The sequence below is a fragment of the Cebidichthys violaceus genome, unplaced genomic scaffold (genome assembly GCF_023349555.1).
Source record: "Cebidichthys violaceus isolate CVI_PGR_0920_01 unplaced genomic scaffold, fCebVio1.0.p SCAF_17, whole genome shotgun sequence".
Classification (NCBI taxonomy): Eukaryota; Metazoa; Chordata; class Actinopteri; order Perciformes; family Stichaeidae; genus Cebidichthys; species Cebidichthys violaceus.
In genome coordinates this window covers 4,535,082-4,557,091 of record NW_027176340.1, presented here as the reverse complement: position 1 = coordinate 4,557,091, position 22,010 = coordinate 4,535,082, and the positions used below count along the sequence as shown (strand labels likewise).

General features: G+C 39.5%; 2 protein-coding genes across 6 annotated transcripts in view; both read left to right on the top strand.

Annotated features, from left to right (window-relative positions):
- The window catches only part of kaznb (kazrin, periplakin interacting protein b), a 104,803-nt gene extending 92,827 nt beyond the window's left edge, over positions 1–11,976 (top strand). For 2 of the 5 annotated variants that reach the window (XM_068712241.1, XM_068712242.1), the window contains 12 exons: positions 134–270; positions 1,173–1,343; positions 2,905–3,085; positions 3,266–3,399; positions 4,602–4,725; positions 7,117–7,307; positions 7,398–7,516; positions 8,032–8,263; positions 8,442–8,543; positions 9,104–9,270; positions 9,476–9,572; positions 10,453–11,976. In XM_068712241.1, the coding sequence (XP_068568342.1) occupies positions 134–270; positions 1,173–1,343; positions 2,905–3,085; positions 3,266–3,399; positions 4,602–4,725; positions 7,117–7,307; positions 7,398–7,516; positions 8,032–8,263; positions 8,442–8,543; positions 9,104–9,270; positions 9,476–9,572; positions 10,453–10,617 (1,820 nt within the window). In that variant the 3' untranslated portion in view covers positions 10,618–11,976. The other 3 variants (XM_068712243.1, XM_068712244.1, XM_068712245.1) reach the window with 3 other exon arrangements.
- Positions 11,977–12,930: 954 nt separating this feature from the next.
- tmem51b (transmembrane protein 51b) lies at positions 12,931–20,069 on the top strand. The gene is made up of 3 exons (XM_068711718.1): positions 12,931–13,200; positions 17,749–18,178; positions 18,780–20,069. Exons 2-3 carry the CDS (start codon positions 17,763–17,765, stop codon positions 19,216–19,218), a joined length of 855 nt encoding a protein of 284 aa, XP_068567819.1. The 5' UTR covers positions 12,931–13,200; positions 17,749–17,762; the 3' UTR covers positions 19,219–20,069.
- Positions 20,070–22,010: the final 1,941 nt, after the last annotated feature.

The following is a 22,010-nucleotide window of genomic DNA, read 5'->3' as shown; positions in this document are numbered from 1 at the left end:
GGAAAGTTGTTTCTGATTTACAAATCTCACTGACACATATTTGTATGACAGTCTAATTGGCTGTTAAAATGATCCTTGATTTACACCTGTGTGCGCTGCTCAGTTTGTGAATGTGTTGCTCTGCGTGTTGCAGCCATGAAAGCTGACCGTAAGCGTCTACGAGTGGAGAAGGCGGACTTGGCGAATCAGATGCAGCAGCTGTACGCAACACTGGAGAGCAGAGAAGACCAGCTGCGAGAATTCATACGCAACTACGACCAACACCGAAAGGTAACAGCAGCCCTGCCCATCTGTCAGCATTAGCTCATTGCGTATATATAACTAGAAATGTCAGCGCAGAAAAGCCCAGGACAGTGTCTCAGCAACAGAGCTTAGCCACTGACAAATTCATTTGTATCATTTTAGTTGTAAAATGTCTCCCGGTGTGGTAACACTTTACTTAAAGTCCTTCTTTAAAGCATGAACCTTATCTAAGTGCTTGATAAATGGTTTATAACAAACTGTAATGCAGTTGTAAGCAGATATAATTGTTTATTAATGTAATTGTCATCAACTATAACTCCTCCTGTGGTCACCCATGAGTGGAGCCTGCTGCATGAACTAATAATGAAGGAAAATATAGTAAAACACAGTTGTAATATAATAAGATATGTCTTCGTAGGAGAATTGTTGACAAGACTGTACATTTGTAAACACTTAAAAATGACTTTATATCTGTGCATGAACACATTATAGTGTGTTATAAAACCTTCTTTAAATGTTTGTATATTGCTCATAAATGTTAAATAGGGGGACATATTGTATATAGTTTGACATCTTGATCACAATAATACATGTTAATTCATGTGACATAGAAAAAAAGGACTGTTGGCCTATATATCATTATACATATATATATATATATATATATATATATATATATATATATTTCAATATATATCAGATTTGTTACTGTGATTACTCTATAGTGTCATCATGTATCCCATTTTCTTTTGAAAAATACAAGTTTTGAAGTAGGTTATAACACAGAATGTAGCTCTGATATGCTCCTTGACTCGAATGTCGCGCTCCATTGATCGTTCAAAGTGAGCATGGCGAGGATTAACCGGGTCTTTGTGTGTGTGTGTGTGTGTGTGTGTGTGTGTGTGTGTGTGTGTGTGTGTGATCCTCAGGAGAGTGAGGATGCAGTGAAAGCTCTGGCAAAGGACAAGGACGTGCTGGAGAGGGAGAAGTGGGACCTGAGGAGGCAGACCAAAGAAGCCACAGAACAGGCCAACGTCCTGCGTTCTCAGATGGACATGAAGGAGAACAGGGTCAAAGAGCTGGAGGCCGAGCTCACCATGGTGAGTCACCCCGCTCACAAACACGGTCACAACTTTCTTGAATTAGTAAGTCAAGCGCAAAAGTGTCACATTAGCATCTTTATCTGGTGTTTATGGCATAAATGCAAACAAGGTATGGGTTTGCAATCCCGTCACCGTGTTCATATCGGTTCAAACACACGCAGTAAGCTGCTCTGCCATCCTCATCCCTTTCCTCTCTCAAAGCATTAATTCTTTCTCCAGGCTGAGGAAGAAATTCATGCCTCTTTTTTTTTTGCGTTGCCGCGTCGGTGCCTCGGAGGTACAGTTGTCAGTCTGTGTGTCATTAATCTCTCTCCTCCCTCGGCGAGTCATAACCACCCACAGATCCTCAGATCAAGCCGCATCACAGATCAGTTTTGTTGGTACATCAGTGCAAGAGCTGCATTGCTGTCAAACGAGCAAGCTACAAAGCCACAGAATATATTTCTACCTTTCTTTTTTCTCCTCTTTCTCTTTTAAAATACGGTTGTTGCCAGTTGTTTCCCTTACCACTAAGTGGTTGCCCACTAAATGCCCTTTCATAGGTTTCCAGTAATAAAATCCTGTGGAAAACATCAAACATGTATAGTTTTGGCACAGAAATGGACGCTCTTTAATGTGCTGTATTAGAATTTTCAAAGGGTAGAGCTGCTGGTTTTTCAATATTGTTATTGTTGTCGACAATCTCATGAAAAGACCAAAACCAATAATGTGTTACTCCATCCATTTCTCAACACTTTCCAAATGTCCTACCCCGCTGTGGCCCTCAGCCTCAAGCCAGTTGGTTCCTTCTAAAAAAGGTAAATCTTTAAAACAGGTGAAATATATAGTTTTATTAAGGTCTAAATAATTTCCTAATACAGCCACGCTTTGAAGTTTTTAGCAAACGGTGCTCAACCAGGAGTAGATGATGTATTTGTTTGAAACTTCAGTAACAGATTAATAATGTGTTGCTTTAGTGAATATTTACAGCAACAGGACGGTGAATGTTTGGATTGACTCAAAATAAACTGCTGTGCTAATAATAGAGGAACATGTTGGCCAGTACAACCGTCTGGTATTTTAATAGTTTTTGGAAAACAGTGGCGCTCTTTGGCACAGATGGAATAAGATATATTTAAGATCAGTTGATTCTTGGTTTTGGTCTTTTCATGGGATTTGTTGACAATAAGTAAACATAGAATACCACTAGTCTTTCATTTAGCTTTCGAGGTCCCACAATTAGTTGTGTAGTGTAGCTATTGTTGTGTACATGTGTGTGTGTGTGTGTGTGTGTGTGTGTGTGTGTGTGTGTGTGTGTGTGTGTGTGTGTGTGTGTGTGTGTGTGTGTAGATGCACGCATTCATGCATGCATACAGTGCTCATGTATGTTTATTTATATGGCACATTTCTAGTGTTTTACATAATGCATAACAGATATGAAGACATACAGACTATGAAACAGAAAACACAAACAAAAAGTATAGAAATTGATTTTAAATCAATTTAAAAGATTTTAAAAAATGTGTGACCAAGTTTGTTTTACTTTTAGGTCATGCTCAGTTTCTCTTGTGTTTCCCAGGCGAAGCAGTCTCTGGCCACCTTGACGAAAGACGTACCGAAGCGCCACTCATTGGCCATGCCCACAGAGCCTGTGGTGAACGGCAGTCAGGAGTGGGTGATGCAGGCAGACCTGCCGCTCACCGCCGCCATTCGTCAGAGCCAGCAGACCCTCTACCACGGACACACCACGGACAGACAGGGTAAGCTCTCTTACCGCATCTGCTCCGCTTCTCAGTCTCGGTGCCGCTTGGTGTTGCTTTTACAGACTAAACATACTAACAACAGTGTTTCCTGGAGGTTTCTCAGACTAACTGGGTATTTTTCAACATGTGTGAATACATGTATGTGTGCACATGTGTGTGCGTGTGTGGCACATCCAGCTGTGGTCAGGATCAGCCCCTGCCACTCTCGCCAGCCCTCTGTCATCTCAGACGCCTCTGCAGCCGATGGAGACCGCTCGTCCACGCCCAGCGACATCAACTCGCCTCGTCACCGGACCCACTCCCTCTGCAATGTAAGAGCTGCCTGGCCTCCTCGACCAAGTAATCACACCTCCACACTTTTCTAAAAGTACCTCCTTACTCTTCTTGTCTTCTCCTGTTTGTGTCTGTCTCTCTTTTCTGTCGGCCTGCTGGGTGTCAGCCTGCCTGCTTGGTGGTGATGATGATGATGTTATTTTGTATTTAAGTCACTTTAAAGCAATAGTTTGACATTTTAGGAAATATGCTTATTTGCTGTCTCGCTAAGGAAGAAGCTGCAGCCAGTTAGCTTAGCATAAAGACAGGGGGTAGTGGACTAATTCTTTGCTTGGAGCAGGAACGTCCTGGAGTCAGGCAACCAGTCGATATTCCAAGAAGTTACTCTGCCAGGCCAAGAAGTAGTTCGGCACGTAACCCCCGTTAATACACTATGTTTTTCTACATAAATAAACAGGATACAATTTGTAAATCTGTGATCTTTAGGTCAGGGGCTGAGCCAGAAGTTGGCCAAGGGTGGCACTGGGCCCCCTTGGTGGCCACCCTAACAGAGTAACAAGGGGATAGATAGTTGGCTTCTTGGTAAAGTTGAGGGATTGCTGAATGGGCCTACTAAGTACAGGCCTATGGCCTATCGGACCAGAACCTCTGCATGAAATGACAACATATCTTGTTAGAAAGTCAGTCAAACAAGTTCAAAGAGACACTAAACAACTACAAGCAACTCAGAGAGTCATTTAGTCTCTTTTTCAGTCTTGGCGTCTATGTTTATGGGCCCATTTTCTCATAGTTACGAATAGTAGCATATTATTTATCAATATTATTTCACATTCTATAGTTTTTTTTAATTTTGCATTCATTTTACACTGAATTAACAATGTAACAATAATGTACAGTTTATTATCGCCAAGAAGCCAGGCTTTAAATTTGAATCTTAGATTTTTACTAATTTTAGAAATGCCTCCCCCCTTCTTTAAAACTGTGACCTAGTCTGGCTCCCTCATTAATTAAAACAATTTATAAAACATCCCCCAAATTCAAAGTGCTGGTATTCACATTTTGTCACATTCGGACAGAGCCAGGCTGCGTCCCCCGTTTCCAGTCTTTGTGCTAAGCTAAGCTAACCAAGCTTACTCTAAAGAAAGTGAATAAGCATATTTCCCAAAATGCTGAACCATTGCTTTGACTCAGCTGTATGGGACGACAAACCCAAGCTCCCTGTCTCCTCTTCTCTGTTCAGTCCATGGAGGACCTGGAGGACCAGAAGCGTAAGAAGAAGAAGGAGAAGATGACTCTGGGATCCCTGTCGCGGGTGTTCGCTCGAGGCAAACAACGCAAGTCACTGGACCCCGGCCTGTTTGATGGTACAGCCACCCCTGATTATTACATAGAGGAGGATGCTGACTGGTGATACTGAGTGTGTGAGCCTGCGTGTGAGTGGTAAATTTGTGTGGATATTCACCTGGCTTTAACTGTGTGTAAAGAGTGTTTTGTGTGTGGGTTTGTCTGGAGGGGGTGAATTTTAAAAGAAATGCCTAAAAGAGACTGCTATCCCCATAAATGTACAGAATATTACCCTAAATTGTATGTTTGTAAATTAGATATATATTTATAGATGTACATGTATGCATATGTATATATGTTTACATGCATATAAATATATACATGGGGTTATTATTATGTGTAGACATGTTTATGCTGTATTATCTTCCAAATGTCTTAATGTTTTATGTTTTTTTATAACTGGAGACTTGAAGGACCGCTGTTCATATGTAAATAGGAGTTATTGTGAAACTAGTGTTTTTACTGTAAATGTCATTTGGCTTTTGTTACTTTACAGTTGCTTTTATCATGCTTTGCAACATTGATTTTCTAAGTTTCTTCTTATTCCCAATCTTACTTAGCCTGAATGGCTTTAAAAGAAATTTATCTTTTGGAGTTTAATCGGCCAAAATTCTGTTGTTTCAAATTGCTTGTTGGAGTGGAAAGTAGTACTTTGTTTCAGAGATATTGCTGGTACATGTTTGCCATCATGTTCAATTTATAAATGCTGGCTAATGTATAAACATATCACAATATGGGCAAGCAGAGACCTTTTTATTCATGAAGCTTCCTCATCCGTTTATGCTCAATATCATATTATCAGTTACAATAATTAACGACCGGCCAACAAGAGTTTTAAAGTCAACCTTCCTTAAAATGTAACTGCACGGACCTGAAAACACAAAACAAAAGAATAACAGCGATGCATCACACACCTTTCATCTGCTGTCGAAACCATGTGCAAGTGCCAAAGGGGAAATACTCATCTCTAGAAAGTCTGCGTATCATTCTGTCACTGTTAGCACTAGCCTCGTAACATTGTTTATGACTGACTCATCTCTCACTGAGAGCTATCTAACGTGCCAATATGAGACGAAGGAATGCCCATTAAACGCCTGCATGATCCCTCTTTGCTGCTTTGATTAGATGTCCATTCATTGCCAATCAAATTAATATTCTCCATACTCCTGTGTTGCTCCTGTGTTACCTTTTCCCTTTACCAAGTGATCTTCCTTGCATTATGAATGCACGGTCCCCCCCCCCTTTTTTTTTTTTTAGACTGTTTTTGTTTTGCTTTGTGTAGAATCCCTCCTCATTTCTTGCAAATGTGGCTCTAATAATTCTATAATAAATGCTTTGTAATTTAGGAATATGTTGCATAAAAGAGTAAATCTATTGAAGTATTTTATTTAAAAAGAAAAAATACAAAGAAGAGGTAACTTCAAATATTTATCTGCTGCAGCTGTTGCAGCCAGATGTTGAGGAGGTTTTAGCATTTTCAAAAATGAATTATAATTGAAATGAAATCTTATTTTAAAAATAAAACTAGTAACTGAATACATCCTATGTGGCAGTTTTCTGTTCCGTGAGTAATCCTGTTATTGTGTCCCAGTCTAACGTGTCTCTCCCTCTCCTCCTGCCATTTCTAATGGCAACTCTCTCCTGCCAGTGAGTAACTCCTCATCTGTGATTACCAGCTGTCTGTTTCTACACTCTGGGGATTATTCATATCACTCAGGTCCATTGGAAAAATTCAAGTTTGTCTCATTTTCTTGTGGAAACTCTTTTGAGAAAGAGATGGTGGACTTTGCATGCAACGTTTTTGTCAGCATGTGGAGACGAATCAGGTAAACACGCAGCGTTCATCCTGGATTTGTTTGTTCAGTATGAATCAGTGTTTTCCTGCATGATGTTTTATGAATAATCCCTGTGTCTCTAATACATTATCCTAATGGTCTTTAGTCCCATCATAATCATCAGAAAGTATTTTAACAACTTTACTAAACTCGGTACTGTAGTTTTAGAACTCACTGGACTACTACACTCTCATGAAGTAAAAAAATGGATTGTATTTCTTCTGAGTTACAGGTTTAGATGGACTCAATTTAGTAGTTTTGTGGACTTTTTTTTTTATAATTTTCTTTTAATAGTCCTGGGAAACTAATTCCATATACAGCTCATCCAAAGACATAGGGATAGCTATAATGAATTGTTTGGCTCTATCTAGTGGCCAATTGGTGCAATTTCAATTACTTTTTTGACAACATTTCAGTTGTTGATATATGAAAACGATTCTGTGTATTTCTAATGTGAATGCTCTCTGGTTTTGATATTAACATTCCTCCAGATGAGTCACTTTTGTTGATTTCCATATCCCTCTGACCCTGAACCCCTCCTGTATGCCACACCATAACTTCTCCTGAACAATCCAGACTCTGACAGCCTCACACAGCAGAGCCTGTCTGATGGCGAGGAGCAGCTGGACCGCCTCCAGCAGGCGGAGCTCACTCGAAACACATGCATGTCGCTGTGGAGGGCAGGTGCAGTCCAGGCCTGGCTGGAGGTTGTCATGGGAATGCCCATGTATATCCGAGCCTGCTCTGAAAACGTCAAAAGTGGCAAGGTACACCTTTGGTATAAGTGGCTATGGTGCTTTGAGAGTGGGATGCTGAAGATGCTGCTTATGATTAAGAACTGGATTTCTATACACTAGGTCCTGCTAGGCCTGACAGATGAGGATTTGGAGCTGGGTTTGGGTATCAGTAACCCCATTCATCACAGGAAACTGAGACTGGCCATTGAGGATTACAGGAGAGCTGAAGGGGACCAAGGGTGAGCAGCAGCTAACAAAACACTGAAGTTTAATATTGCTTATCAGCAGTGGAAGAGTAGAGTATGTACATTTAATACTCAAGTACTGCAATTAAATACAAATTTGAGGTATTTGCCCTTGAGTGTTTCCCATTCATTGTTACTTTATACTTCTACTCGACTACAATCCAGAGGATACTATTTGTTCCGCTACATTTATTTCACAGCTTTAGTTACTGGTTACTTTGCAGATTAAGATTTAAATCAAATTAAGCCACACAACAACTGTGCATAAAATAGTTCAAATCAGCTCGACCTGGACCAGCTACAACAGTAAAATGCATCAGTAGTAATAAACCGATAATAAAATATTTTATTCATGAACAATTGTTATGCATTATTAGCACTTATTTCTGACACTGTGTGTACATTTAGCTCATAATACTTGCATACTTTTTAGTACTGTTTTAAATTGAGGAATTCAACTTGCAATGGGGTGTTTTGTCTATGTTTTATGTTGTCTAATCATCCTCTAGACTATCGAAAGCATCCGAGATGGACCACCACTGGGTTGCAACATCGTGGCTGAGTGACGTGGGGTTGCCTCAGTACTCGCAGACCTTCCAGACTCATCTAGTGGACGGACGAGTGCTGAACTCTCTGAGCCGCAGAGACCTGGAGAGATTCCTTAACATCAGCGACCAGTTCCACCAGACCAGTCTGCTCCTGGCAATACAGCTCTTGCAGATACTCAGTTTTGATAAAGAGGTCAGATTAAAGATCAACATTTACATGAGACGATATGAAAAGGAACTTATTGCTGTTCCACAACCACTGCATAAAGTTGAACTCAACTCAAAACTGCATGTGATTTCCATAATTATCCACCATAGCTTGAGCAGGCCATCATCCTTCCCTTGCGTATCTCTCTGTTGTGTTTTCGCAGAGCCTTCAGGCACAGCGGGCAAAATGTGAGCACCAAGACCGGGACCCCATTGTTTGGACATGTCACAGAGTAATGAAGTGGATCAGAGACATAGACCTCAAGGTGAGTGGGAGGTCAGTGATTGTGTTCCCCTTTGCTCGGGAGATATAAAGGGCAGACTTCAACCAGATACTGCTACTTACTAGATTCTAAGATTCCTTCAATAATTGGGGTGGATGTGGTTCAGGGGGTAGAGCAAATGATCCTTCAATCACAAAGGTTGGCGGTTTGATCTCTGGCTCCTCCTGTCCGCATGTCTTAGCGTCCTTGAGTGAGACACTGAACCCCAAGTTGCTCCACCGGATGCTTTACAGCAGCTCGCTGCTCCTAAATGCTTCGGATGGGTTAAATGCAGGGGTCAAATTTCCTGTAAGTATGTGGCGATTGAAATTTAGCTTAAAATAGTGCTTAAGAAAATACCATACAAGTGTTTTTAATGAATAATAGTTTACCTTCTTCTTATTTTAACATGCTTATTTTTGCTGGAATTGTGGAACTAGAAACTAAAACGCCACTATGATTGTGTTTTGCCTTTAATTACAGTTCAATTTGACTTTTATACCAATATGACTTTTGACAGGACAGTCTGAAGTCCGCATATTTGTTCTCTATGTTCTCGCCAGGAGTTTGCAGACAACCTTCAGGGTAAAGGGATTCATGGAGCTGTGATGGCTCTGGACCCATCCTTTGACACAGACGCCATGGCCAAAGCCCTGGGGATCCCCAGCAACAAACACATGCTGCATCGGCACCTGTACGAAGAGATTAAATCACTCTCCGGCCCTCACAGGTACATTAAAAAACCCTTTCAACTCTTGTTGCATACTTTTCTATTCTATCCTACTCTTAAAGCAACAAGTGATCTTGTTTTGTGATATAAAAATATAATTTTGCCAGTTATTTTGTTGCCTTTTAAAATGAATATAATTATCTAAGTATCCAAATATCCAAACATCGTGCACATAAATGACTCTGTCTATTCCTTGTATTCACAGCAGTGCAGAGCAGGGAAGTGAAGTAATCGGTTCCTCTTCGCCTGTGGCTGTTAACCGCTTTACCGAGGAGAGGGTGTCGATGAGAAGATCAGGCAAGGTATCATTTACACAGATTCATATATTTATCTCCCTGGAGGTTTCCTTCCAGTCTAGTGGTCTAAGACATGGTTTGATTATGGACGGGTAACTTTGTTGCATACATACTTGTGTGGTGGTACTGCACTTTTCTCAGCTGCAATTTCCTCACAGATGACACATGCATGCAGAAGGACGGCATTTATTTCCCTAATTATTTTCATGACAACTAGTTGCCTTCTAATCTGCAGAACAAAACTATTTGAGGGCCTTGTACAGTTCAAGATTTGAATTAAAGTTAATGATCCAACCAAAAACTCGGCCCAGTGTTGCCAGCTTTTTTCCAATGGAAGTAGCTAGCAGCGCTAGTTCCAAAAGTCACTAAATCTAGCAAGAAAGTAGCCAAATCGACAACACTGGTAGCCCGTCCCTTCAGGCCTATAACAAAAATATCTACAATACGTTGCCCACAGCTAAGCTATATGTGATGTATTTCTTTGTGTCAGGAGAAGTTGATCATTACAATAGTGAGAGAAAGTTTAACTTGCTGGAAGTTTTAGAAAGGTGACTTTGTTCAGAAACCTGTTTAATTGGTTAATTAACCTGTTGCAGAATGTTATAGTTTGAAAATAAAAAAAAGTCTCAGCCTTGTGAAATAGGTGAACATTGAACATTAAATGGTCACGAACAATTGTATTTTTGATAGGAAAATGCAACTGAAGCTTTTTGTTGAACTGTTTCACTTCAATGACAGCTGATAATATTGGAACAAACTAGTCATTTAACTTAAATCTAAATAAAATTGTATATCTTAAGTGATTTAAGATATAGGAAAAAACAGTCTTATTTTGAGAAAGTAACTCCACATTCTGTTTTATGCCTTCTTTGAAAAAAATGTCCAGAGTCCGCTGAGGTTGCGTGCCAACAACCACTCTGTGGAGCGAGGCCTGGGCTTCCACGGCAGCTGCGGCTCTCTGCCCAGAGATGCCCGAGTTCAGGCCGTTCCCCGGGCGGCCAAAGGCAGTCCGATGCACACCTACAAGAGTGTTGAAATCACCAACGTCTGAACCAGCCTCCGCCATCCAGATCGTTGACTGTATTGTTTACATTGTCATTGTATTATTGTTTACTACTGAGAGTGACCTACACTCAGCATTGATTGAGAGTAAGTCGTCTTAAAGGGGTGCACCACTTGATTTGATGATTCATCATTTTTGGTCAATATTAGAACAACACACACTCTGAACAGAAACAATAATAATTTTTGACCCGATGGAGCTGTTGTAAATATAATGAAGAGGAAGAGGATTCTATGGACAAAGTCACTTTTGTTTTATTCCGACTAAACGCCCAAATGAGTTTTATATTATGAGTTTATTCAAGGCTTAAGAGCAACCTGCAAAATAACTGAACACAGTGTTGTTCTCCTTTGATGCCTTATATCAAATAGGTCTCGCAGCACTGTTGTTTACTGCTCTACTCTTTTGACTATTTCTAACATTACAGTAAATGAATGATTATGCTTGAGTTATAGGAAATAAAGTCATTCTAACATGCTTTCACTGTAGAGATACATATCAGCTGTTGAAACCTGAACTGCGTCAGATCAGCAGCTCTACATATATGAGTGAGATGTTATTTCATTTTTATTACAACATTAAAAGATATGTAATTTGGACGTGTGGGGGAGCTAAAAAATGGCAAAAAAGTTAAACTTCTATGATTCTAGCACTTCGGACCATATTTAACATGAATTCTGTAATTTTGAAAACTGGTAAAAAAAATCCATCTTCTCATTAGTGTTACATAACATATTCATTTAAATAAAGAACTGAAATTGTTTTGGTTTTCATTATAGAGTAAATGTTGAGATATTCTTTTTAACAAAACTCATGTAGGTTATATGTAGATAAAACATACAGTTGAATGTTGGGTTTTGAAAGTGCTGATGTGTAAAAATTTGAGCAAATTATCTGCACATGTTTATACTGTATTAGTTAAGCGCTGACGTAAAGGCAATGCTGTTACTTATATTCTGAGCTCAGTGGGGAGAATGTAATGGTATTTTTGTACGGTTTAATCATGTTTTATAAAACGCAGTTGCTTAAAGCTTGTTCCTGAGCATGAAGACACAAATGAAATGTCACAGGGGCCACACTGTGTGCAGCTAAACGCCTGAGGTCAATCCAAATAGTAGAAAACAGGTTTGTCTGTCCCTATCTGGGCGTCTCCTTCAGTCACCAAGAGCAAAGTTGTTTAAGCGGGAAGATTAGACTAGTTCAAACGTGTATGGACACAGAACTGAAGGACTCAATGGTTTATGCTTTTAACACCAGTGTTAATGTGACTGTTTACTGTCTCTCTTCACCCTGCTGTCAGAGCTTTTCATGTACGCCAACATTAAAGGTGAATTTATTGTCAAGTCATATTCAGCTTAGGTCTGTTATTTTTATTGTTCAAGACAAATGCATTCACTTTTAAAACATTAGCCAAGAAAGATATTATCCCATAAAGATATTTTTAATTAGATGATATGTTTAAAATGTGCTCAGAATTAGCTTGTTGATTAGTTTGTTATATTCAGTTTTTTAATTAAATAATGTGTAGAAATTTCTGTTTGCATTTCATCCCCCTTAGTTTTGATCAGAGTAGGAGGGGGTTATGAGGTAATGAGGGGAGAGCGCTGCTCTACACTCAAACCAGTAACCTTTGGGGGCTCTAACCTTGAGCCCACCACTTCATCTGCTGAGTGTGACACAATGTAAAGCTCCAAAACGTTTGTGTCAGCTGTATATCTTTGATGGTTGTGACCATATACAGAATAGGAATTGTTTACTTCAGACCATAACAAGTAACGTGTGGTACATGTAACAACCTCTTCTAGACAATTAAGGATACCTTTATTTTTGATTTAATGATATTCAGACACTAATCATTAGAAGTGAAATGATTGATAGTTTAAGTCAGTTGTCAAGCAAAAGTTCCTATGACCTGGTTTCTGTAGTTCTTTACTTCTTTACTGTTTTATATGATGGAAAACTAAAACAAGCAAAGACACCCTCCTGGGTTCTGGAATATTTTTGGTTTTCATAGACTAAAGTTAATAATCTAGAAAATAATCAGCAGACTAATTGATAGTGAAAATATAGTCATTACAGCCACAATAATAATTATAATATATATTTTTCTTTTAGACAGACTCCTGTAAGTCTCCATTCATGACAACTTAAAACTGCATTAAGTATGTTTTATTGTAATTTATTATTACATTTCAATACATTTATCAATCTGTTTCCGGGTGGGTCCACCTTTCTTGTCCCACTAGTTTGTCCCCAGCGGATGTTCTCTTAGCGGCGCTAGGACCACGCGGATAACAAGTCGCGGATACACTTTACAACACGGAGAGGGGAGGTTTCACTCCGGCTGGAATCTTTACCAAAGTTTCTCTTAAAACATTTTCTGTGACAGTAAACGGTTTATATAGATATATACAAAAACGTTTTTGTAATTTTAAACACGAATCTCAGTTGAACGGGGGCGTTAAGTTGTTGCGTTGATGTCTTCTTCCTCTTTTCCCCTGTGATCTTCCTGAAAACACACCTGCGTGATCCAGGTGAAGAGGGAAGTCCTTTGGCATTGAGCGGCGAAAGGTAAGGCCTCTTCCAGATCACCTTCACCCACCTTTTGCTAACGATCAGATTAACGGGAGCTCGTGGATTGAGTCGCACATGTATCTTCATGAACTCCCTTGTGTCCGGATGAGTTGAGGTTTCTTTAGAGTAGCTCCTGTGACGGGACGTGTCCTCCCTCTGGGGTGCCTTCCTACTTTACAAACAACAAAAGAACCGGCAGCGTGCTGAAGCACGTAAACCACCCGGTACAAGTTCACTGTTCTAGAAGATAAGATTACCCAAACAGCATCGTCATTGAAGCAGTCAGTGGGCCCGTGATAATTACAGGCGAGAATGTTTGTTTTTGTTTAATGTTTGAAGTGGACACACCCATGCACACCGTCCAGCCTGTAACATGCAGAGCGTAGGAATATAAGGAAGCCATTGATGACACAGAATGAGCCTTGATAATGATGGTAATGCATTACATGAGGGGTTCTAGACATCGGTACTGATCCGATAGTGTTTTAATGTGGGTGGTGTCAGAGCTGATATTTGATCCATTCAATAAAGCCAATACTGATTAAGTGTATTGTATTAGTGCAACCTTGTATCAAAGTATACAAAGTGTCATACACTCACAGAATGGGCTGGTTAATATGAAGGAAATCAACATCACAATATTAAGAAGTTTCATCATTTCAAAATAACCTGTAAAATCTATTTCAATTTTATTTTAAATGCAGTGAACTGAAAATAAGGTTACATTGTGTGTAACAGAAAAATATACTGTTAATGGACTAATTCATAGTTAATAGAAACTCATTATAATAATAATTTACCACAGTGTTTTATGCAGCTTAATTTCACAACATGAATACAAATTTAAAAAAACTCAAATTGTTTCCAGCCACGACAGCGACGCTGGGAGTTTGTGTGTGTGTGTGTGTGTGTGTGTGTGTGTGTGTGTGTGTGTGTGTGTGTGTGTGTGTGTGTGTGTGTGTGTGTGTGTGTGTGTGTGTGTGTCATCGTGACAATTTGTTTTGATTACTTTGGTATGTCTGTCTGGGCAGTTGCAACTGTGCAAGATGCAGTGATGTAACTTTAAAGGTGTGTAGTAGTGAATTTAAGGCTGAGTTCCAAGATGATTGTGATTTAAGTTAGGGAGTAGGGAGTAGGAAGTGGGGAAAGGCCACTGGCCTGATTATGCATCACAGCTGGTGTGATCCCATTGCAAGATAATATCTAATATTTGTAGTTTCCACTTACGGTGTGCTTAAGATTGTCAATTTAAACATAACATTAATCATTTTGAATTAGGACCTAGTGTATTTATTCAGTGAATTGAAGTAGTTTCAAGGAGTTTTACACACAGCTGACATTGTGCATGAAATTGCTGAGATTGATGATTGATTAATGAGAGTAGTAAGCAGAATAATGATGGAAAAATTACGACTACTAATAATAACAGCAGCAGTGAATATAATACAATTATAATTATATTCTAGTGGGGTAATATGGGGTATAATAAGCTCTTTAAAATATGATGGTGCCTGACCAATTAGGGCTTTGTAGGTGAGAAGGATTTGAAATTCTATTCGTGATTTTACAGAGAAGCTAATACAGCAGAGATATGATCTCTTTTCTTAGTTTGAGTTAGTACACGTGCTGCAGCATTCTGAATCAACTGGAGAGATTTAAGAGACTTATTAGAGCGGCCTGAAAATAAGGAATTGCATTAATCTAGTCTAGAAGTAATAAATGCATTAACTCATTTTTCTGCGTCGCTTTGAGACAGGATGTGTCTGATTGTTTTAAATGTTACGTAGGTGAAAAAAGGCAGTCCATGAAATTTGTTTTATCTAGGAGTTAAAGAACAAATCCTGATCAAAGATAACTCTGAGATTCTTTACGGTGCTGCTGGATGCCAGCGCAATGCCGTCTAGAGAAACTATATCGTCAGATAATTGATTTTTTATTTGGTGTTCTGGGCCTAATAGAATAACTTCAGTTCTGTCTGAGTTTAACATCAGGAAGTTGCAGATCATCCAGGTTTTTATGTCCTTAAGACATGCTTGAAGTTTAGTGAGCTGGTCGGTTTCATCTGTCTTGATCGATAGATATAATTGAGTATCATCTGCATAATAACAAAGGTTTATGGAGTTACACATATGGAGGACGTGTAACTTGCCGCTTTATTGGCCAGATCATCATTGAAAAAGATATTTGGTCTCAGCTGATTTGGTGTGTGGGCCGTCAGTTCTGTCAAAGAGCCATTGAGTAGATGTCTGAAGGAAACACCTGCCTCAGTGTCACAAGGAAATGACCTGTGATACTGGTGATCAGTAGCATATTCCACACACCACGTCATGATAAACGAGAGAATCAATTATTTGATCAACCCATCCCAGTCCTCAGCTCTCCCAGCCTTTTTGAATCATTCAGGACCACTTTATTAGCATTGTTCTGCCCTCCAGGCCCGGCCCATCCCTTTTGTTTGTCAGAAGAAGAGGACAGAAGCTTAATTGCAGGGTGTGCTTTGAACGAAGGGTTGGATTTTCATCTGCACTTGAGCTCATCGATGACATGCTTAAAGTACTTTGCCCTTTAAATCATGAATGAAAAGAACATCGATCCCTCTGGTCACCTGTGTGTCCTGAGAATAGTGCAGCAGGTGGTGGCTTATTAATGATGGATGCAAGACATTTTTAAACTGATTTACTCGCTTGAATTCATGATGTTCAGTAGATTAAACTCATTATTTATTTTGCATTTTATACCTCCTCCCTCTCTTCTTACCAGCTGCCCCGCCCTCATCTGTAAACTCATGAGCTCATCCAAACCCACAACCTGCTCCCACGAACGCGCTGAAGACATGCCTTTTTAAAACTGCTGCTATAAACCCCAATATTCAAAACAACTTGGTCTTGATCTCCAACCTTTCCTCTCAAAAACCCTCGAATGCCTGTTTGCCACTAGACCCACCCAACTCCAAGCCTTCTCTAGGGCAGTTCCCAGGCTCTGGAGTTCTCTGTCCCAAGACATTAGAGACTGTGTCCCTCCTGGTTTTCCAATCATACCTCAAGACCAATCTCTTCTTCACTGCTTTCTCTGAGTACCAACCCCATACAGTTTAAACGGTATGAATATGGATCCAGCATGCCTTGCTAAAGATAAAGTGATTGTGTGGATTACGATGTGGTGGTCTAAAGACGTTTAAATGTTTACTTGGTGCCCAGCAGCTCCTTTAGTACCGATGTACATTTTATGAAGAATGCAGTACAACCTAAGCACTGTTGTTATTTGAACATGTTTTTTGTCTGAACACGTTACCAAACACGCCCATCTAGTACATCTGTCAGTCATCACACTACTAACTTCAGTTGAGGCAGTAGTAGAAGAGGATTCTGTGTATTTTTCAGACTATTCTCTCATTTAAACTTTTTTTTTTTTTAATTGAGAAATACTAGCTGCTTGTGAACCATCTAAAAACTATTCAAATTGAACACTAAGAAGAAAAAATGACTCACTGAAGTAATGGAGGTTAAAGATAATGCTTTGTTTTAAAGGTTGACAATAACAAAAAAAATGCTAAAGTCCACTGTTGATTGCAAAACAATTCTGAAAAAGCCCCCCCCATGCCCGTAATTCTGGGACTTGTTTATCAAAGTTCCAATTTGTTCCATTGTGTTCTACTGTACACTTAACATAATGTTGATGATATAGCATCATACCATCATACATTTTTTTGAGTGTGAGTCATTACCCTCAATCGAAAGACCTGCTGTCTCTCAATCTGTCATGTTGAGACATGTGTGGAGCTACCACTGCACTTGTTTTCTTGTAACCTGTTTTCTTGTCAACCTGCTCTCTCATTCTTGTCGCTAAAAAAATTTAGCAATCTCAGCACTTTTGTACAAACCGTAAAAAAAAAAAGTAACTTATTCACCAATGCAGCCAGGTTTATTAATAGCATTATGCTAATACTCAGTCAGGGCAGTTTTTAATTGTTTGTTGCAGCAATAAAAAAATTTGAAAATTGATTAATTTGAGTTTGAGTAATTTTTCAATTGAAAACGGCAAACATTTGCTAGTTCTCGCTCCTCGATTGTGAGAATTCTCTGTTATATATGATTGCATACTCAATATATTTTGCTGTTGGAGTATTTATTGAATTAAAAAAATGTGGAGATTTGGAGATGTTAAATTGGGCTCTGGGAAGCCGTGATCTGCATTTTTCGGACAATTTATAAACAAAACAACTAATATATTTATTAAAAAAATTATTGCCAGATTTGATAATGAAACAGATGGTTAGTGGCAGGTTAATCTACCGCTGTGCCTGCTTTAACAACAGTAGGTAACAAAAAACTTTTGTCAAAGAGGCACAAATCAGGAGAAAACAGCATCCTGTTCACCATAACAAGCAGTTAAGTGAGGCGGGTGTGCTTAATTGGATTACCACATGGCGACAATACATCTTCGTCCAATCACATTGCTTGAATTTATTTTTATTACAGTGAAATGGTAAATGGACTGAGTAACACCTGCCCGTCATCTTCTCATTGGTGATCCTCTATGTTCCAGTTTGTCCTGCAGGGATGTGTTCCAGTCGGGGTCTATGCGGCGACAACAACCGTCCCAACAGATCCTCCGGCTCTGAGGACACCGGCTCGGGCGCTCACTATGCCCTGTGCGCCCTCGGAGTGGGGCTCCTAGCCCTGGGTATCGTCATGATTGTGTGGGAAGTGACGTCGAAGAACGAGAAGGACTTAAGCAGCTCCCCCACCTCGTCAACCAACTCCACCGGAGGGCCTGGCGGAAAGGAAGAAGAAGACGAAGACAACATGAGTTCTTCAACAGTGGCTATGGTGCTGATTGGAGTAGGGGCAGCCATGTTGCTTTTATCCATCTTCCTCGGTGTGAGGAGCAGGAAGAGACGACGCAATGCGAGCAGCCAGCAAGTGGCAACAGGAGTCCCCCTCATGAACCATGTGGCAAGGGAGCAGGAGGAAGTGTGAGTGATCGCCCTTTTGTCTTTTTATTATATTCAGATTTTCCTTAGATGTTGTCAACTTTCAGTATTACTCTGATTTGGTGCATATGGTGCACAAATTATTGTTGTTGCTTTACAGGTCTTGAAGCATTTCCACTTGGAATATCTTTGTTCAGGATTTGACAGTTCTTTCCTATCCCGAAACAGACCCAGGAATAAATGAATGTGCTAAAAGCAACACATAGACTGCACCAAAGTACACACAAAAACATATGCCATCAAAAAAAACTGCAAGATGCTCGTCATCACCTACATGTTATACGTAGTGTAGATGTGAGCTGTTAATCATGCTTCATGGAACCAACTTGTTGTCGCATTATAAGAGATATTGGCTTTATGGGGAGGAAGACGGTGGCTATAATCCATATTTTTATAAATACAATGGATCAATGTCTGGAGCATGTGTAGTGTGAAAATGACAAACCCTAAACTTGTGTTGGTTCAGTCTCACAGCTCACTTAGCCTCGGGTGGCAACAGAATAGTTACTGCAGGTTTAGAGTTTGATGATTTTCTTACGTGTTTTGTTTCATACTGCACTTTCTCACCGAGATTCTTTTGCAGAGCGGCGGACCGAGCTTCCCACAACGTGCCGAGTTACGAGGAGGTTGTCGGCAGCGGCGACTACCCCGTCCGCAACAGCAACCTTCGCAGTAGCACCTCCCAGCTGCCGTCCTACGAGGACATCATAGCTGCCGTGGAAAATGAGGGAACGGAGCCCACTGACGACCCCTCCGAGGCCGTCCCTCCTAACGATCCCACACCAGCTCCGGCTGAACCTGCCGCCGCTTCCGGCCTGAGATCAAACCCCAGCATGCCCACTCGCAGTGCCAGCCGGGCGAGCCGTTTACTGCGGCCCCTCCGGGTAAGGAGGATCAAGTCGGACAAACTGCACCTGAAGGACTTCCGCCTCCAAATCCGCAGCCCCACGCAGAATCCAGTGACCATTGAGCCCATCACTCCGCCACCGCAGTATGACAATAAGATGCCTGAATTAGGGTAGTGTCTCTCGCTTATCGCCTGCTCCCGATGAATATAAATAACTCTGTTTCTGAGAACCCATTTTCAAGGTTGGTATTAAGTAGGTTAAATGTAGCTGGGAGCAGCGTGATGGAAGCCATGCAGATACACTCCTGAAATAAGAACATTGTCTTCATCGCTGAAGCTTGTGATTGGCAGAGCTATTCCGTGTTTTTCTATAAAGCATAATTAAGTCTGTGTGAAAGGATACGCTGTCATCGTTGAGATTTAGTTTGACAGAACTGTCAAACATGGGACAGCCTTTCACTTTGATTTAATATCCAATTTTGTGTTGCAATGGACAATATCCTAAACTTCTATGTTTTTCACCTTACCAGGAACTCTTATTATTACTATATATATATTGATGCTGAGTAATTGTGGAATAATTTCAACCATATTATTGTAATTCAAAAGGGGGAAAGGGAAACTAATTACCTGAGAGTTTTTAAAGTTATTAAGTATGCAACCTTTTTGTGATTTATAAGTCTGAAGAAAATGCACTGAGGTCAAAAATGTATGATTTTAAAAAAGCTGTTTGTGAGTGCTTTTTGTAAGTTGTTTTAAAATATTTGTCTTCAACAAACTTCGTTGAAAATGAAAATGCCATCCATAAGACATTCAGTGTGAACTGTCAAATATTGGAAACACTGTAAAATATTGGAAACACATTTTACTGTAACAGTAAAACCAGAAAAAAACTATTGGATATTCTAGTATGGGAAGCAACATTGACAATTATGCATTGCTTCATAGGACTTTTTAGGTATTTAGATGTTTAAGCTGTGCTGTATGTTGTTGGTAAAGACTGGAGAATAAATGTTTTCTATTTCATTTGCCTCATGACCAGATTTTATATTTGTGTTGCAAAATAGTTAAGCGGGGGCAGCAGGCTTAGGAGGGTATTTCAAATGTCCCTTTTCCCAGCAACCAGAGGCATTCCCAGGCCAAAGATGTATAATCCCTCCAGTGTCTTCCAGGTCTATCCCGGGGCTTCTTGCCAGTTGGACGTGCCCGGAAAACCTCTAAAGGGAGGCATCCAGAAGGCATCCTGATCAACTGCCCAAACCACCTCAGTGGGCCCCTTTCGAGGCAAAGGAGCAGCGAGTGGCTCTACACAAGATATCTAAACAATTTGTAGAGCCTTCAGCACATCAGGGCGAATCTCATCCACCCCTGGCACAGAAGAGCTTTTTGCCTACTTCAGCATTCTCTGCCAGGGATATGGATGGGTCTATACCCCCAAGTCCTTAAACTCTGCCTAGCCCGACGGCTTTAGCTGGACGGCCTCATTCACTGCTGGTGTCAATCCTAGATTGCCGCCACCACAGGCTGCTGCCCTGTGGGCCTGGTGGGATAGGCAGTGTGGCCGGGTGCATTGTGAGCCGGACGGCAGGCAAAGGTGGGGACCTAGGCATGCATGCATGGGTAGTTGGTCCTGATGGGCAGGTGGCACCTTGCATGGTAACCCCTGCCATCGGAATATGAATAGATAGACGACATGTAGTCTTAAAGCGCTTTGAGTTGTCGGAGGACTGATGAGGCGTTATACAATTACAAGTCCATTTAACATTGACCATAAAAACGTTGGTATATTACATCATGAATAAATTTAAGAATAGTATGTCGTGCAAGATGTCAAAAAAGTCACAGTACAGTATGTCATAAAAAGTCATAATATAGTACCTCCTAAAGTCATAGTATAAATTATCAGAAAAAACATCAGAAAAAAGTTATAGTATGGTATTTTTATGGTATTGTATGGTATTTTTTTTTTAATTAAATTTGCGATAAAAAAAGTCATATCCTAAAAGCAAAATATGTCCATAAGTCATAGTATAGTATGTCTTACAAAGTGTCATAAAAAATCATAAGTTGTAGTATATACTGTCATTAAACTTTCATAAAGTATGTAATGAAATGTCATAAAAAGTCATAGCATAATGTCATCAAAAAGGGCATGAACATTGTATGGCATGTCATGAAAATGTCATGGTATAATAAGTCAATAAAATGTCAAAGTATAGTATGTCATAACTTTTTTTTTTAAGTTCATAGTATAGTTCGTCATGAAAAAACTATAAAAAGTAATATGGTATGCCATAAAATCATGAAAATGTCATAAAATGTATAGTATCGATGTCTTACAAAATGTCATGAAAATGTTATAGTATAGTATGTAAAAACATTTTTATGAAAAAGTCACTATTATGTCGGTAACAATTCATAATTCAGTATGCCCTGGAAATATTGCAAAAAGTCATAGTTTAGTATGTCATCAAATTTTTTACAAAAAGTCTTTGTATATGTCATTAAAAATATAATAAAAGTGTAGCATGAAATAAACATTTTATTGAAAGTCATAGTACAGTATGTCAAAAAACTGTTAAATAATGATAGTATAGTATGTCATAAAAGTCGTATAAGGTTGTAGCATAGCATGTCATTAAACATTCTTAAAAAGTCATACTATAGTATGTCATTAAAAACATCATAGTGTAGTATGTCATTAAAAATGTCACAAAAAGCTGTTGTATAATGTCTGTTTTTGTAAAAACTCTATAGAATAAAAAAAATATAGAATGTCATAACACTGCAAAAAAATGACAGTATAGTATGACATAAAAAAACATGAAAGGTCTTAGTAAAGCATGTCATTAAACTATAAAATGTCATAGTATAGTATGTTCTGAAAATTCATGTAAAAGTAATAGCAAATTATGTCATGAAACATGTCTTAAGAATATCATCAAAAAGTCATTGAAGGTTTTTAGT

Coding starts and splice junctions, on each gene's coding strand:
- tmem51b (XM_068711718.1), top strand. CDS start 17,763: ATGTGTTCCAGTCGGGGTCTATGCGGCGACAACAACCGTCCCAACAGA. Junction 18,179..18,779: donor GCAAGGGAGCAGGAGGAAGT/GTGAGTGATCGC, acceptor ATTCTTTTGCAG/AGCGGCGGACCGAGCTTCCC.